The 18,585-nt window shown below is 40.2% G+C and overlaps 1 protein-coding gene and 1 long non-coding RNA gene across 11 annotated transcripts in view; one reads left to right on the forward strand and one right to left on the reverse strand.

Annotated features, from left to right (window-relative positions):
• LOC120409155 overlaps window positions 1-18,585 on the forward strand; it is an 18,668-nt gene continuing 83 nt past the window's right edge. Inside the window, exons 1-2 of the long non-coding RNA XR_005601162.1 lie at window positions 1-382; window positions 3,416-3,506. This is a non-coding gene — a long non-coding RNA (uncharacterized LOC120409155). The remainder of the gene's footprint in view (window positions 383-3,415; window positions 3,507-18,585) is intronic.
• The window catches only part of IKZF5 (IKAROS family zinc finger 5), a 16,859-nt gene continuing 10,048 nt past the window's right edge, over window positions 11,775-18,585 (reverse strand). For 9 of the 10 annotated variants that reach the window (XM_039546711.1, XM_039546712.1, XM_039546714.1 and 6 more), the window contains one exon: window positions 11,775-17,191. In XM_039546711.1, the coding sequence (XP_039402645.1) occupies window positions 16,248-17,191 (944 nt within the window). In that variant the 3' untranslated portion in view covers window positions 11,775-16,247. The remainder of the gene's footprint in view (window positions 17,192-18,585) is intronic. The other variant, XM_039546716.1, reaches the window with a different exon arrangement.

An 18,585-nucleotide genomic window follows, 5' to 3' on the forward strand; every position in this document is an offset into this window, starting at 1 on the left:
GAGAAAGTACCGGAAGACCAGGGTAAAGAACCGCACCTTGGGCAACTCACCAGTGGCCCAACAGCAAGCTCATTTTATGATGACTTTTACTGGATTCTGGGCACTGTGCCCAGCATGGAGCCAACTGCTTCATGACCACTTGGTGAGCTGGAATGGTGCCCTGTTGGCATGGGGACTGATGGGAACCAGCAGCAGGATCCCAGTGAGAAGCATAAAGGGACTTTTATTGAAACCAGTCAGAGCAGACTGTGGATCATGATCACGACCAATAGCAAATTCTTGGTCCCTATTCAGAAGATTTGTTTGATTTCCCCACCCCTGGAACAGCCTGCTGCCGAGTCTTCAGCAAACCCAGTGAAGACAGAAGCTGCCCTAGAGCCCGGTAAGTGTCTGACTCAAATTTACTGTTTGTTATTAAAGTCATGAGAGGGATTTCTGCTCTGAGTAGCAATGCAAAAATTATGAGCCCCAGCTACCAGCATATGACCTCTAATGAGAGATTATATCCCAGCGCTTTGGCATCCCTCCTTCTCCTGCCCCCCACAACACTGAGTTCAAAATGGTAACTGGAATTTCAAACATTCATAGACAGCTGTAAAGATTATTTTAACTGTAAAGTCACAGTTTGCTAGGGTCATTCTTGTTTTCCTTTCAATAATAAGAAATTTGCCACTCTGTAATCACTCCTCCTGGGTCTATGGAGTGTCTTGTAAACAGTGAACTGAGTGTGCATGTGTCTGGGAAACAGTATTCTATCTCCAAATCTAATCCATTTCAATTAGAGGTACTCTATGCTGTCTGAATTATGTCCCCAAAGTACGAATGGAGCGTCATTTTTTCCCCTGAACTATGCTGGGTGTGGGTGGAGGAAAGCCATAGATGTTAGCGTGTTTGCATGCAGCAAAACAAGGTAAGCCATGTGTGAGCTAATGCAGCATCACGTTAATTCCCTAAGGGATTCTGACCCAATCCTGGTAGCTGACAGCTGCAAACTTTTCCTGAAGCAGGAACTTCAGATAGTCACATTATAGGGAAGGGCATATTTTCCAGGCCCCCCTGTGTATCTGACTAGTCCGTTCCACTCACAGATGTGCTGTTTGGTTAATGTACGTTTGAATACTTCAGCTGTGTACACTGCAGGCTTCCCTCCAGCAGCCTGGAATAAAATCTTCCGTTGCCAATAGGGCACCACAAGAACAGTTGTGTCTTCCAAAATGTGAAAGGCCTGAAATGACGGAAAAAGCCTTTTGTAGCAAGGGCAGTAAACACACCCTTTCCCCACCTCCCCCCATATGGCAATTTGTGATTATAAAACAGAAAAAAGGTTATAATTTTAAACTGACCATTATCTCTGCACTTGTGTAACTGCGATTAACAAGGCTGTTATCAGAGGTCCATGCAGGGGGAATGGCTCACCTCTGGCTTCACAAAAGTTATGAAGAGTGCAGCAAGCCACAGTAATGCAGAGCACATTGATGACACTGGCATCCAAATGGGTCTGTAGACACGTCCAACATGATTTTATCTGCCAAAAGCACATTTAACAACATTGTACACCTGTTGAGTGTAGTTAAACCTTCCTTTGCCAAAGCAAAAGAGGGGATGCAGGGTCCCCCAGAATAACAGTAGGGACAGTAACACCATTTATGTCAATGTCATTGGATGGGAATAGTGTCCCAGCCTATCGATGCTGAATGTAGATTCCCGAGCAGCAAAAAACTCAGGCATCAAGAACTTTTCCAGGACAGCCCACGTTGACATTCATATTGTGGTCCACAAGTGCCTGCATAACAATGAAGTAGTACCCTTGGTGGTTCATGCACTCGTGCTCTTGAGGAGGGCAAACTATGAGTCCCATCAGCGGGCCCGGCCCAGTTAGGAAACCCCATTCTCTCAAAGCCAGCATTTACCTCCGGAATATCTGTAATGGCTGCCACCTTGAGGTTAACCACATGCCTGGTTGCCACCACCAATTTACACACAGTCAACTTTCCTACCCCAAACTGGTTGGCAACAGACCTGTAGCAGTCTGGGGGAAACCAGCTTCCAGACAGTGATCGCAAGGGTGTCGCTTTATGCTAGAGGGTGGGGGTAAGCTGCTCACAAAGCTCCAGGAATGTGGCTTGCTTTATACAAAAGTTCTGGACTCACTGCTAGTCATCCCAGGTCTGCATGACAATCTGGTCCCACCAGTCTGCTTGTGGCCCGGCGCCAGATGTGGCAGTCTACGTAGGGGGCATCAGTCGCTTTGCCAATTATATTGAGCAGCATCTGCCACTGTGAGGCTGCAATATCAGAGTACTCCTCTCTCTTCTGCCTCCTCCTCCTCCTCCTCCTGCAGCTCCATTAGGAAATCCATCAGATACTTTACAGAAATTGCTGCCAAAATGTCCACCAGTGCCTCGTGGATGCTTTGCCAGTTTCCTGACACAGGAGTGGAAGCACAAGCAAGAGTAGTTCATCAAAAGATGCTTCTTTCACATTGCTGGCCCCAGGAGCTGGGAGCGCATAGACCAAAATGACTGCTTGGCAGGCTGTGTTGGTGAGCTGCTCAAACTTCCTGTCAAATGCAAGGTGGGCAGTAAAGTTTTCCTGCAGTGCACCGTGGTCCTAGGGCTAGAATGGCCACATTTCGGGGCATGGCATGGTGCTAAGGATTTGGGGATATGGTTAGTCTGACTAGGGTCTGCATGCTGCAGGGTGGATGACAGAACCCCAGGTTCAAGCATGGGTCAGCAAAGTCTTCATGTAGGGTTAAGAAACGATGTAGATGCTTAAGCCAAGGGTTCCCTAACGTGGGTAAGCTGATTTAGGTCCAACTAACCCTGGGCTTACATTGCAGTGTAGACACACAGTGCTGCTAAGTGTCTAATTTCAGCCTATGTTCATCTGGCTCCATTCTGTTCAATTTCAGTTTGTTTGTTACAAAATTTTGCTCAAAGCTTTATTACAAAACTCTGTTGATTTCACTGAGGCCCGAATTTCACCCTCCAGATCAACTGGCAACAGACAAATTGAAACTGAACAGACTGGAGTAATCATAAACTGAAATCAGACCTTTGACTCCACCTGTGGCATTGGATTGAGGCCCTGATTTGGCCAAAAAGGCTGGGGCCAGTCTGGCCCTCTGTGATTGGCTGGTCATTGCTGAACTCTCCAGAGGCTTTCCCAGCATGCTCTTCTGGTAACTGGTCCTTTAAATCTAGGTGAGACAAACAGCTGTAACCCTAAGGGAACCATTTTGATTCCAACTACTGAAGGCATAACTGAAATTACAGGAGGTAGCTCCCTAGGGAAAACACACAATTCTGGTCTATTTGACACCATACTCGGGTGTTGCCCTTGATTTGGTTCTGACTAATCTGGGTGAACAATATGCAAGCCAAAAATGCTCCAATTCCTTGTTTGTATTTAGCACTCCTATTGATATGCAACAGCACATCAAGCCAGCAATCAAACACACAAATGCGGACTGGATATCACAAGCATTTCAGAGCAGGAGTCTGGTGAGTTTGACATAATTCTTTTTCTTTCTCATATAATATCATGCTTCTGTAATAAAGATCTAGATAATTTGGGGGGAACAGCTGCTTCCTCTGCTTAAAGTTTACTACCATTGCATTTTTGTTTTTAAGAAGGTACCACTAGTCCTGAAATATGATGGTAGTGTGGTCTACAGGAATGAGCACCAGGTTGGGAGTTGAGTCCTCTTGAGTGTTGATAGACTGTTACCACTGACTTGCTGTATGGCCTCAGTTTCCCTTGTAAAATGGAAATAAAAATATTCCCACACATATTACACAGGGATGTTATGAGAATTAGTTAATATCATCTGTATCTTATTATTTATTAATCTATGGTCCCTAATCATAGACCAGAACTCCATTGTACAAGCATGGGATAAAAAGACAATCCATGCCGTATACAGTTTAAAGTGTAAGTACAAGAGACAACAGATGGCTCTAGACAGAGAGGGGAGTACAAATAAACAATGAGACAATATTGGTCAACATGATAAGCAGTGGTCTGTGAGCATCCACAGTCTAATAGTGCTTTGAATATTTAAAAGAAAACCAAATCAGCCAACATGTGAGAAGAATTTAATTGCTACCAAGTGCAAGTTTAGCATTTGGAAGAGAGTTTAACGCCGTCCCTCAGTGACTTGTAATGAATGCTTGAAGGTGCATTGAGTTAGAAAGGCTTAAAAAAAAGTGATTTGGGGCAGTTTCACTATAGGAAGCAATAGCTAAAAGATGGCTTCTCCGATTATTTTGGTGTTAAATTTCCCTAACCATCTTTATAAATGAATGAAATATCTCTTGGCGGAGGATGAGTGGTGCTAAACTTTGGAAGTAGTGAGTTTTAAGGAAAGGTCTGGTTTGTCGCACAGTAGCCAGGTGGCTGGGCTATGCGTAAGGTGCAGCATGGAAGAAGGCACAAAGAGAGAGCTAGAGGTACAGAAGAGGGAGCTAGAGGAAAGGCTAACCAGTGGGCAGCTCTGACTTACTCATCAACAGCTAGACTACTGAAAAAGTGTGAACATCAACGAAGAAAAACAATGTTTAGGAGACAGGGGATGAAATTAAAGAAAGGAAAATTTAGGTAGAACAACAGAGAACATTCACTAATGGTGAAATGGATTGATCATGGAAATGCTGGAAATACCATCTCTTTGGACATTCAGAACTGAACTGGACATTAGAAAACGTTGTTACTTGTAGTATATTCTACAATCTTTTAGTAGCCATGACTAGATGTCCCTAATAGTGTGTAATTCTATTTTCTTATTCAGGAAGATACTTCATTAGCTTTTCTTCTTAAAAACATTCAGTAAAGGCAACAATTGATTTGTGTTTGAGCGTGGGAAGCACTGGCTTTGACATTGGGTACAAATTTCAAAAGCACCTACATTATTTAGAAGCCTAAATCCCAATGAAAGTCAATGGGACTTAGAATCCTAGGAGATGTAGGTGCTTTTGAATTTTTAACTCTTGTGACTCTCACCCTGCTCAAGATAGTTTGTCACTAGTTTTACACACACTCTGCCATATTAGTACTTACTTTCTGAATCACCGTCCATTGGTACGTGAAAAACACATCCCACTTGACACCCATGTACCCCTATTGACCTAAGTAGTTAGCCAGTATTTGGGGTCTTGTGGGTTGTTTCTGTTAGGAGGAGAAATTGACAATGGGGTCGCCTGTTTGATGCAATCCCATTTATTTACAAATATACATGAAATCCTGTTTCCCTGAACACAGTAGGAATCAAACAGCTGGAGACATTTTCTTTGCTCACAGTGCCAAGCCACTTTCCAGCCAGCACTCTACTCAGAAGCTCACAGCTTTTTCTTGGGGTCATGGTACAAGTGCTTTTCTGGGCTGCCTTCTCTCACACACACAGCTGCAGCAAATAATATTTGGCTCCCTGCATTTACATTCAGACCCCAAAGGACAACCCCCGGAGACCACATGACTCAGTTCCTGCTCCAACCTTGCAGGTGGCCTGTGTTTTGGGCAGTGAGTCCTCGTCTGTTCCATAAAGGAATTTAATTGCTTTTTACATTTATCCTGAATGAAGAGTGGCTGTTACACCCAACAGCGTAACCCTCAGCATAACAATATAGATGTTTAGTACAGTTAAGTCTCAGCGTAAGGTTCACTACTAGTTCATTCCTCCTTTTATTGGTAAGAAGTAAAAGAAAGTAAACAAGCATATTAAAAGAACCATTCTGGATCTTTCAATAGTGGTTATGTAAAATAGGCAATGTTGATTTTTTACTGGCATGTGATGAGGAAAACACCTGTATCCTAAATCCTGTTCACCCCACAATAAAAGCATGGTGCCAGTATTTAAGTATGAGTTCCATATAATTACAAAGTGGCCTAGCACTGATCCTGTTTAAAATCTATACCAGTGACTTCCTTTGACCATCTTAATGAAAATTTGCCTAGCACAGGATTTACTTACCATAGAACAAATCCTAATCATGGACTTTAAAACCATATTTCTTACACTAGCAGCTAAAACCAAACCCCACCAAGACTGTTGTCAGCATTTAATTTAAACAATCAAAAAGCTAGGGTGGAACTGTACATAGACTTCTGTAATCAGCAGGTAAGACACAATCCCACCCTGAAATATCTTGGGGTGACATTAGACTGAAGCCTCACATGTGAAAAATATCCACAATAAAATAAAGATGTGTGTAAACCTCATCCAGAACCTGGCAGGAATGACCTGGACAGCAAATGCAAAAACTTTATGGTCCTCTTCACTGGCCTTTGTTTACTCTACCACAAAATACTGCTCACCTGTCTGGACACACCTCTCCCACACATCACTCACTGATTCTCAACTTAACACTGCTATGTGGCTAGTCATGGACACAGTAAAATCAATAATGACTGTGGCTTCCCATACTGGCGCACATCCATCCACCCTAAATTTGTTGTTGCAGCATGAGAATTCTTCAAGAGTCCCATCATATTCAAAGGAACAAGGATCTCCCGAGACATGAAGACCTAAATTGCCAGTCAACCCTATTAAACCTTTTGGGCTTGCAGTGCAGAGCTTGAAGACTTGGGGTTTTCAATAGTGAACAGGGTGGAGGGAAGGCAACATCCTGAACAAACAACTCCTCAGGGACCCAACCAAGGAACTTAGTGGCTTTTCCCTCCCATGGAAACTATGGTCCACTTTGAACCATATCTGCACATCATAGGGCAGATGCACATACCTCCTCCATAGAATCATAGAATTCAAGATCAGAAGGGACCATTATGATCATCTAGTCTGACCTCCTGCAAGATGCAGGCCACATAATCCGATCCACCCACTCCTTAAGCAAGCGACACCTGCCCCATGCTTCGGAGGAAGGCGAAAAACCTCCAGGGCCACTGCCAATCTACCCTGGAGGAAAATTCCTTCTCAACCCCAAATATGGCGATCAGCTGAACCCCGAGCATGCGGGCAAGACTCTCCAGCCATACCCTCTGGAAAAAGGCTAACAATATCCTATCATTGACCCATTGTACTAATTACCAGTGTGGCACTTAATTGACCTATTGACTAAGCCCGTTATCCTATCATACCATCTCCTCCATAAACTTATCTAGCTTAATCTTAAAGTCATGGAGGTCCTAAAAAGGGTTCTGAGACACAATCCAATTTGTGACTGTGGAAACAGATTTGAAACTATGGAACATCTTGTAAATCAAACAGTGTTCCAAGTAATCATGTCCTGGTAAGTACCGAAGCAGTCAATTGGATTGCCATCATAGACTTGAACATATAACATTGCTGGTGTTAAGTGTTACGAAAGAAGTGGCTTTTTCCCCAGTAAAAGTATATTGCCAATTCTAACAAAAGAATATATAAATTGAATATTAAGAGCTTAAAAGCTTTGGAAGGATTCATTTCTGGGCAACCATTTTCCTATATAAAAATCACTCAAACAGAACTAGAGCAGAGTAGCTTAGTTCTAGGCAGTTATTAAGACAGGCACCATTGTAAATGCCATAGTTAAGGCTGTATACTGACTTCCATTATAATGTCCTGTTTTCATCTGCCTGCAATGTTCTCATTTAGTTTGCTTTGGAGTTGAAATATTCCATGCTTTGAGTGCAAAAGATCCTCTGAAAGGATGAAGTAAAGTCATTCAGCAGCTTTTTAGTTACCTCAGTGAGTAATTTATACACTACTTATGCTTTTATAAAAAATTGAGGGGTTTTCACATGCATTAGTCCAAATGCTAAATCATTAAATATGGCTAGGTTTTAGGAATAATCTAGATAATAGGAATAATCATGTAAATCTCTTTAAATATGAAGATCTGAGTAAAGCTACAATTTTGTCACAGACATCGAGGTGGTCACAAAAACTGTGAATTTTAATAAAGTCATTAAAATACTCCCAAACCCAGTAGGGTTGTGGCCTAATGCCACACCACCATTCAGGTTTGCTATGTCCACCCCTCCGTAGATGGAGATTGAGGAGCGGGAGACAAATTTGTGCTGTGTTGCAATGCAAATCCAAATTGGTCCTCAGCCCCCTCCATTTCCAGCACAGGAGGAGTATACAGGCCAACCTGATGGTGCTGTGACCCCATGGGCTGGGTCATAATGCCCAGAGCAGGGAGCCAGGTCCAACCCCAGGGGACAAGAGCCAGTACTGCCGGGTGAGCTCGTTCTCAAACACTGCACACCCCTATGATTATCAGTGTTTCACAGTCATGCTGGAAGGGCATAATGAGTGGGGTCCCGCAGAGATCAGTTCTGGGTCCGGTTCTATTCAATATCTTCATCAATGATGTAGATAATGGCATAGAAAGTACACTTATAAAGTTTGCAGACAACACCAAGCTGGAAGGGGTTGTAAGTATTTTGGAGATAGGATTATAATTCAAAACGATCTGGACAAACTGGAGAAATGGTATGAAGTAAATAGAATGAAATTCAATAAGGACAAATGCAAAGTACTCCATTTAGGAAGGAACAATCAGTTGCACACACACACAATGGGAAATCACTGCTTAGGAAGGAGTACTACAGAAAGGGATCTGGGGGTCATAGTGGACCACAAGATAAATATGAGTCAACAGTGTAACACTTTTGCAAAAAAAGCTACCATCATTCTGGGATGTATTAGCAGGAATGTTATAAGCAAGACATGAGAAGTAATTCTTCTGCTCTGCTCCGCGCTAATTAGGCCTCAGCTGGAGTATTGTGTCCAGTTCTGGGCACCACATTTCAAGAAAGATGTGGACAAATTGGTGAAAGTCCAGAGAACAGCAACTTAAATGATTAAAGGTGTAGAAAACATGACCTATGAGGGAAGATTGGAAAAAAAATTGGGTTTGTTTAGTCTGGAGAAGAGAAGACAAAGGGCACATAAGTTTTCAAGTACATAAAAGGTTGTTAAAAGGAGGAGGGAGAGAAATTGTTCTTCTTAACCTCTGAGGATAGGACAAGAAGCAATGGGCTTAAATTACAGCAAAGGGGGTTTAGGTTGGACATCAGGAAAAACTTCCTGTCAGGGTGGTTGAGAATTGGAATAAATTGCCTAGGGAGGTTGTGGAATCTCCATCATTGAAGATTTTTAAGAGTAGGCTGGACAAACACCTGTCAGGGATGTCTAGATAACTTAGTCGTGAGATGAGTGCAGGGGACTGGACTAGATGACCTCTCAAGGTCCATTCCAGTCCTATGATTCTATACCCCCCTCCTCTGCTTTCCCTGACAAAGATTTCACAGCAGGGAAAATGGCTATTAAAAATGTCCATGTCAAAATTATAGCCCTACCTATGAGCCATTAAAAAAGGGATTTGGGCAGATAATATGCACAGAGAGTTACTAAGCGCTGGGAACTTACATTGCCGTAGCTACGTCTACCAGGGGGGTGAAAAATTCACACACACACCCCACAAGACATAGCTGGTGAAGACAGTGCTAGGTCAATGGAAGACTTCTTCCACCAAACTAGCTACCATCTCTTGGGGAGGTGGATGACCTATGCCAATGGGAAAACCCTTCCTGTCAGCATAGGTAGTGTCTACACTGAAGCACTACAGCCATATAGCTGCAGCAACAGTTTAAGTGAAGACACCATAAATTTCCTATTAAAGTTATGCAACTCTGTAAAGCCACCCTTACTGCCAAATAAATGTGTAACTAGCAAGTGATTGCACAGAAACTAGATTTGGGCAAACAATTGCCAAATCTATCAAAAACTAAATTCTATAAACTAAAAAGCAAAATGCAAAACAAATTAAACCACAACATACAATTTTAAGGAAGCCACGTAATGCAAATATTACGGCAACATTTAGTAACATTTTTGCTTACTAGTCAGACTGTTAAACATTAACCTGAATATGCTGTGTTGTGAGAGTTGATTGTTTGCAGTGTTTTTTTGGGCCCAGGATATGATAGAGACAAGGTGGGTGAGGTAATATCTTTTATTGGACCAACTTCTGTTAGTAGATCAGATCTCTTCTTCAGATTTGGAAAAGGTAACTAGAGTGTCGCAACTAAATACAAAGTGGGACAGATTAAGCATAAGGGGTTAACACATGTTGCAAGAAACCACTTAAAATTAACACTTCTGTATCAGAGGACAAAGAAGGGTTAGTAGGTTACAAATTGTTGGAATGAGGCATAAAAGCAGCAAGTCTGTTGAGACCTTCTCTCTCTGAGGGCAGGTCTACACTTAAAAACCTGCACCACTGCAGCGCTTTAGTAAAGCTTCTCCTTGGCCAGTGGGAGCCCACATAGTGCTGTCTACACCAGGGGTTAGATCAATATAACTGCATCTCTCAGGGGTATGGATTTTTCACACTCCTGATTGATGTAGTTATACCAATGTAAGTTTATAGTATAGACCTGGCCCGAGTTAAGATTCTCAGTGGCATTAACTTTTTTGCATTTCCGGACTTGTTTATATTTACATTAACATTGCATTTATTATGCTTTAATAAGGCTTCATAATTAAAAATTTAAGTGAACTGGTCAGGACTCTAATATTTGGACCCTTAAACTGAATAGCATCATCTTACTGTATGCAAGTCATCCAAACATTGGCCTATCCTATCAAACTCATTTTTCCCCACCCACTTGCCACATACTGAAATGGGTGATCTTTTGAGTTAAAGAATAATAGAAACAAGTTCTGAGTGCGTTAACTCCTTGAAAAGTCATTTACCATGCACGTCACAAGGGCAATGCACTTTTACGGTGGGTGGGTAGGAAACAGAATTGTGCTCCACCTTGAAGCTTCCTCTTTTTGTTCTTTATGCCCAGACCACCTCAGGAATTCTGACTTAGATTGAACACTGCTCCCTCTGGAACTTAATATTACAGGAGTCAGCAAGAACTGTTCATTCTTAGCAATGAAAGGGGATTCTTCCCTCCTTTCCTGTTGCCAATCCTGGTCTAATTCACTCATCATGCTATAATACTTTTTGTTCGAGAAATGAATGAGTAGCTCATTAACATTAGCGATGGACACGAATGGAAAGAATTACCTTAACCCTGACGATACAGGACATTTTTCTCTGTTGTACGCAATTTTTTTTAAATGGTCTAAGCAACAAGTACTCCTCCACTTCCTTTGCTGGGGCTGCACTATTTGTGTTCACCCAGTACTGTTCCTTATTACGCCTAAGTACATCTTTGCCCTCTTCAGATACTTGTATATAGCTGTTTCTCCCTTCATTCCATTTAGTAATATGGCTACGCTAGACCTCCGTTCTTTTACATTTGTTATGTCAGTCCATCACTTCTTCCATCCCTGTAATCATTTGTGTTTTACTTCAATTTTCACTAGTTTGCCAATATTTTTCCGGTATTGAATTAGTTCTGCTGAATACTGCAGCTGGAGATTAGCTATGATAGTCCCGCTCTGCCTTACACACTCTTGCAATTCAAGTTGCAAGAATCACTCAGCTTCATTAAATCTCCTCTTTCCAATCCTAAAACAATGTTTAGCTGGGTGTATTCATGTAATTTCTTAGGGTAGACTTTGGTATTACATTAACTAATTCAGTACTTATTTGATAGTAGCTATAGTGAACACAAAGCTTCCAGTTTGGATGGGATCCAAAGCCCATTGGAGTCTTTCTATTAAGTTCAATGAGCTTTGTAGGGCCTAATCCTGCACACTCTGGCAACTAGTCCTCACTGAAGTTGATGGAATTGCTTGCATGAGTAAAGACTACTCGTATGAGTAGCAGTTAAGACCTACATAGTTTTCAAAAAGGATTAATAAATTAAACATCATTAGAAAGTGTTTTATTCATATCTTACAAAACAAAGCTCCACAACATGAACTACACTAGATATATTCAAGTTATTTCAGAATTAAAACTTTGTTTTCTAAAAACAGCATCACTACACGATAAAACTTGTTTTACAACTAACTCAAGTCTCATCTTTTGCATACAAAATATGCTCTTTACATTGAAATACACATTATTAACAAAGCAGGAACTAGAAGCACATATGCTAAGATTCCTCTGTGAAAAATGCCTCAGCAGGGAATTGTTTTTTCTGCAACAGAACATCTGTTGGCTATGTATTTTCACAGAAACTTAAACTGATGGGAAGCTTGCCAGTGACATTCCCTTTGTCAAGGAAAAAAATCCATAACAAAAGCATGTCCAACGTAGCTCAAATTCTGCTATGAAACAATGTCAGAACATGTCTTTTCCAGAACGGAGAGCTGTATGTTAAAATACAAATAAAGTGTTATGCAAAAGTCATCTGAAGCAAAACACTGCATTTGCAAAAATCAAATTATTCCATTAGTTGCTTCACAGTTTATTTTAAATATTAACTGAGATCATTAATCTCCTGCCAACATATTCAATCCAATATTTGACTGATTGCTGAACAGAAAATCCTCAGAATCAGACGTCTGTATTAAGAGTACGATAAATAGTGCATGTTAAAAATTGTTCAACAGATCTATAAAATATTCTATACCAATAAAAACAAAGTAACACAAAGCTAATGGTTTCCAAATATAGAACTTAAGCTGTGGAAAAGTTTCAACTCATATCCTGAACTGTCCTTAATACAAATTAAAAGCTAAACAGCTCCTTATAAAATGTTAGAAGGATTTGTTTTTAAAATTGGTGCAGATTAGCACATTTAGAACTCACTATGAAACAATTTTACTAATCTAAGGCCTGATCCTACAAATCCTTACTGACAAGTATTTCCTATTGACTTTGTAAGAACAAGGCCTACTTGAGAATAAGGGTTTGCAGGATCACAACCATAAACAGCTTTGCAATACTAATTGTGCTCTTTATTTTAAATTCTAGTAAATATTACAATATGTACAATTTTAGTATAAAATTATGAAAAACTACAATTTTAATAATAAAACTGAAAATGCACCTTCCAAACATACTTAGTAGTCGGAAGGAGGGAAGTGTAATCAAATAACTGTTTGGCACAACAGAAAACACAGTAATATGCTTTTTATTTTTAAGCAACCTAAGGTCCCAATCCTGAAATTGCGTCTGCCTGGAGCACCAGTGAAGTTAATGGGGTCCACCCCACAGACCCTGTTGTAGGAGCAGGGCTTGAATGCCAAATCCTGCTGAGTATTTCCATTGCAGTCAGTGGGGCTACTTGCATGAGACAAGTAGTATCTGGCTATAACCGTTACACATTTTTAAGAGTTAAAGCTTGAATTCTCCTCTTTTTAATTTCCTTGGGTAGATTGCTGAAGAGTAAACAATTTACCATTATCCAATAGCATCAAAATATGCTATGCAGGGCCCACAAGTTTTCAAACTTTCATACTACCTTTTATTAATCCCCCACTATTTATTGTCATGTGGGCCATCTCCCATCTTCCAATGAAGGCCCCCTTTGCAATTAGGCTATGCAGGCTTCCTCTTATTTCTAGCTACTTCTGTGGGTGTCCTGGCTCTCCCTCATTGTGGCCCATGGACCAGGTTGGGAACCATTTTGCTAGAATTCCAAGGCATGTTTTCTATATACGTGTTGATTGAAGTACTGAATGGTTACAGGGACTACCAATGCAAACTCGGGCCTAAGCATCAGAACAAGAATAATGAAGGGAAGGATAAAAAAACCTCTAAAAATTCTGTAGGATTTGGAGTGATAGTTTTGCCACTGACTTCAAAGGGAGTGGACTCACACACCAATTGTTTGTATATTTTCAATCAGCAGGCGGTTGGGATGTGCAACTTCTATTACCCAATATTCAGCCTAATGTATGATAAGTGCTACTATTCCAACTGAGAATATCTGGTTAAAAACTAAACATAGATTCAATGGCTTCCCCAAAGTTCCGAAAGCCTCCAGAAAAACAATTAGTTTAGGTTATTTGGTATAGCAAAATATCAAATGTTTTCCTTTGTGGCTAGTCAAACAACTACTAGCTTTTCTAAAAGTCTTTAACAGTACCAATTGCATTTTGAGTTAAATACAATACTCATGCTTCAGTTGATGTGAGATTGAACCATAAAGTATGCAGATATCTGACCAATAAAATGACCTATTCAGAATGTATTTCTTCTACACATTGTTTGTACAAAACTCAGTTTACACAACCTGTACAAGAGCAACAATCAACTAGATTAAATGCTGAATGAACTGTAGTGCAATCCTCAAAATGAAAATATTCAAGTGTATGATTTCAGACGTCTAGGTCTCAGTTTATGCACAAGTATGGTGTAAGTGTAGAATTGTTCTGTTTGCGAAGTGTAAGTTTAAAAAAGCAATTCTAATAAGACTAGTTAATGTTTATTACATTAAAATGTATATTAGCTAAATACATTCTCGGGTTTATTTATGCAGAAAGTTATTAAGGGCCTTACATAAAAGCCCACTGACGTCAATGGATTTGGATCAAGCCCATAGCCACGAATTTTCATCTCTGATATTAACTAGTGGCAGGGGGTGAATTATATGGCCTAACAGACTTTTTCTATCTCTAACTTCTGCAATCATAAATACTACACTCAATCAGCCACCACAAGTTACATACAATAGCCAATGAGTTGTGTAGGTAATGATGAAAAATAGTCTCATGTATTTGTAGAGCAATGCACTCAAGTTCCAAATTTCTGATTAAAAAATGGAGTGAAAGAAAAACTCCCAATACCACAACTCTTCTTTCTCCAAGGGCCTGATCCAAGTAATCAAGAGTCTTTCAGTTGATTTCAATAGATTTTTGGATCTTGCTCCAGGACAACAGCAGTTTTTGGATAGACCCCTACATCTGACGTTCAGATGAATCCCCCAAAACGTTAAGGAAGTAAATCTTGTACCTATTGCCCACAAAACATTCACGCTTCTCTTGTATGTCCATGTTTGCTTGTGTAGTTAAAAAAAAAACAAAAAAAACCTCAGCTTGCAACAAGCAGTACAAAATGAAATAAAGTCAACGTGAATTGCAAAATACAGAGAAAGTTAAGTTAAGTTATTCACTTTTCTGAAACATGACAAATTCAGGTGTTGTAATACCTAGCGCTTTCATGGAACTTTGCTAGGATGTTTTATTCAGGTTTTTATTAAAGTGCCCATCTATTAGCCTAGGTGCTTTTACAATGATCAAGATTTAAAATATAAAAAAATAGTTAACCCATACAGTGGCCGGCATGCACATCTTTCAGACAGTATTTGCCAGTCACAGTATTAATCACAGCTCCACATTGTAGCCACCAATATTCCTCTGCCTATCTTCCCCCACAAACAGTGGAGGAAAAAAAAGATGGCCTTTCGAACAGGTCCAGAAGGTTAAAAAACCCAGGCTCTGGTAGACCAGGAACAAAGAGAATTCCAGGTTAGCTGAAGTTTATATAGACTAGAATGTGTAACTTTCAAACATATAGGCAACCTAGCAAGACAGTTAAAATACATTGTTTTTCTTTTTAAAAATAATTAAAATATGGCCTCTAGTTTTCAATTTATGTATTTAATAACCTTTAAGTGGGAATGTCTTGACAGTTTTTAAAATTAACTGTCCTCATGCAAAGCTGTCTATTTTCTATTTCTCATTTTTACCAAAGCCTCATTCATAGTGTGTGTGTGTGTGTGTGTGTGTGTGTGTGTATTTTAAAGGTACCTTCTAGTTTTTTTCATATCTATAAAACTGGTCTAGTTTTTTTTTAAAGAAAAAGATTAAAGGCCTAGCATAAAAAGACTTTAGAATTCACTAAAAATTTGATATCTTGATCAGATGAAACTGACAAATTTTAAATTCAAATTGTTTGTATGCATGAAAGTTTATTCTTTAACTCACAGCAAAGATTTTATCCAGTTTGGTAAGCAGTTAGTTTATAAGCAGAAATATGGTTTTCATAGGAACCACACATTTCACTGTATTAACAACTTTTACTATATTTTAGGTACCAAGACCTCTTATCTTGTTTAATATCTAGTCTGATGAATTGCAACCTATCTTTAAGGACACAATCTGGATTGGCATTTGTAGAATGTTTTTCTGGATCTTAAGTGCAAATAACTTAAATGTAAGAAACATAAAACATGTTACTGCACGCCAATCCTCAATTTTATTTTAAACAGTAACATAAAAACTACCACGTCCATGACTCAAACATCCCTGGCATATTATAGGACAACATGGAAAGAATTTTGCCTCCATTGTCAAGTTGTTTATTGGATTTCTTGTTGGGGATGAGCAAGGTCTCCTTCAGCAAGTATGAAACATATGTTAAAAAAACTAAATGAAAGTATGTTTTCAGTCAATGTTGGTTATGTTGACCTCTTGCAAAATGGCAAGCAAAGTCATACTTATTTTTACATTTGCACCCACATATGTTGCACTGAAATGGATTTTCAAACCCATGACATCCCATGTGAATAGTATAAAGGATATTGTCTGCAAAATACATGTCACAGTGCTGGCAGTGATGCAGAAGCTGAGGATCCTGAACTGGAAGGGTTGGAGCTGGAGTACTTGGCTGACTGTTACTTATGCTAGGAGTACTAGTATGGACGCTGCGATCACTGCTTGGACCTGCCACTGGACTGTAGTTCCTTTGACTGTGTGGGGGCCGAGGATCTGGGCTAGTAGGAGATGAACTTTGAGGAATATTTGTCGACACAGATGAAGCTACTGCTGGTGCAGCAGGCTGCTGAATTATAAAAGGCTTTTCATCTTGGCATGGTACAACATCAGGAGATGCTGGGTTTTGGTTTTCAGGTGGCAAGCTAGACAACTGTCCTGCTAATGTTGATAGCTGATTTAATGGATTGTCTATCTTAAGGTCTTGTGGATCTCTCGGCAGGCCACCGGTCTGTGTTGTTTTTGTCATGCTTTCATATGCTTCAGTCTGAATATTTGGGATTTCATGGGTGAAATCATTAAGGTAGTCTGGTTTCTGAACCACCATGGAAGGCGGACTCAGATTAATTAATGATCTTCTGCTGTATCCCAGATTGCTGGTCTTCTTCTGCAAAACCCCCCACATTTTCTTGCTGCTTAGGGAAGACCTAGTACCTTTTATAGGTACCATTTTATGCTTGCGTCTACGATGATGAGACAGGTTACTTCTGTCACTGCAGCGGAAGGAACACAATTCGCATTTATATGGTTTTTCACCAGTATGTGATCGCATGTGCGCTTCCAGATGACGTTCATAAGCTGATGCAAATGGACATAGATGGCATCTGTGTGGCTTTTCACCTGAAAGAGAGAAAATTATAGTGTAACAATTTATGTATATATGCACAAAGCGGCCAAACAGAACAAGAGTGAATGGTTGTGGGGGCTACTAATTGAATAGAGCATTTCACTTTTTAATCAACAGTTCAAATCCAGTCCAACTCATTGCTAATGGAAGGTTGCAAGGTGTCGTAAGTGTTTTCAGTAGGCAAGTGTGACCATTAGAAAAGCCACCACTATTACTACAACTGGCACTGAGACCCTTGTTGGAATGATTCCAAGATATGAATGGTATGTAGTCTGAATAATACTCTCACACTTCTAGAGGTGCTTTGTCCAAAATGGGTTTGAGGTGTATATAGGCAAGACAGCATGGCAACGCTTGTTCAGTTACCTGCCATAGCTTTATTTGTTTTATGAATGACTATGCAGTGTTATCAGTCTGCCTTTTTGCAGACACCCAGATGGCTTTCAAATTTAAGAAAATAAGGACAGGTTTTTAGGACCCTCTGGTTAATTTAAAAAAAAAAAGTAAACTATGCCCCTATAGAACTAAGTGCTGTGTCATGGAGATGCAATTCTCGAAACACCCCTAACATTCAGCTCCCACCATCGTGGACTAGAACTACACTGGTTACACTGTCTGGGGAGGTTCTGTATTCAGGAGGCTGAAGACGGGTTTTGGCTTTTTAATGATGCCACCTGAGCTGTGGTAGAATACCAGATATCATTTAGGCTCTATCCTCACTAATGCATTTAAAGTGTTCGAACAACAATTTTCAAACACGATTACAGGAAACACATTCATAACAGTACAGTCGGCACCTATGATCTTCCTTTAAGATAGAGAGATCCTTCTGAATTGTTTAGAGGAAACCTTTCATTTGATCCAGAATGTTTTAAAAGCCCAAAAGGTTTTAGTGCTTTGTGTTCTGGGAATTAAAACTCCAGATTTATGCTGGTAAAGAGGCTTAATGCCCTGCTTATGGTACTGATATCGTTAACTTCATAACTAGAATTATAGACCAGCTTCCAGGCAGATGCGGTTCCATTAATTCTTCTACAAAAGAGTATAACAGACTTCAGGGTGTAACAGGTGTGACCTCTCTCATTGGCACTGGGGAGAACAGCCTTAACCTCCTCTCTAAAGAAGTTTCCACTGTCACATAGCAGGTTCCCAAACTGACTTCCAAAAGGAGTTACATGTCTGCAGGCATCTACCATTAATCTCGCATTGATACAAGATTGTAGGATGCATGCATCTGCTGCTGAGCTGTCAAACCCTCCCAGATGAGAATTTTTATGTTCATGTTTCTCTCAGGGGATATTTAGTTGGTTTTCTGCCAGAGCTCAAACCAGTATTTGCTCAAGCAGGACTGGTAGATCCTGATATAGAAAAACTGGGAAACTTCCCA

Source organism: Mauremys reevesii, linkage group 7 (genome assembly GCF_016161935.1).
Source record: "Mauremys reevesii isolate NIE-2019 linkage group 7, ASM1616193v1, whole genome shotgun sequence".
Lineage (NCBI taxonomy): Eukaryota > Metazoa > Chordata > Testudines > Geoemydidae > Mauremys > Mauremys reevesii.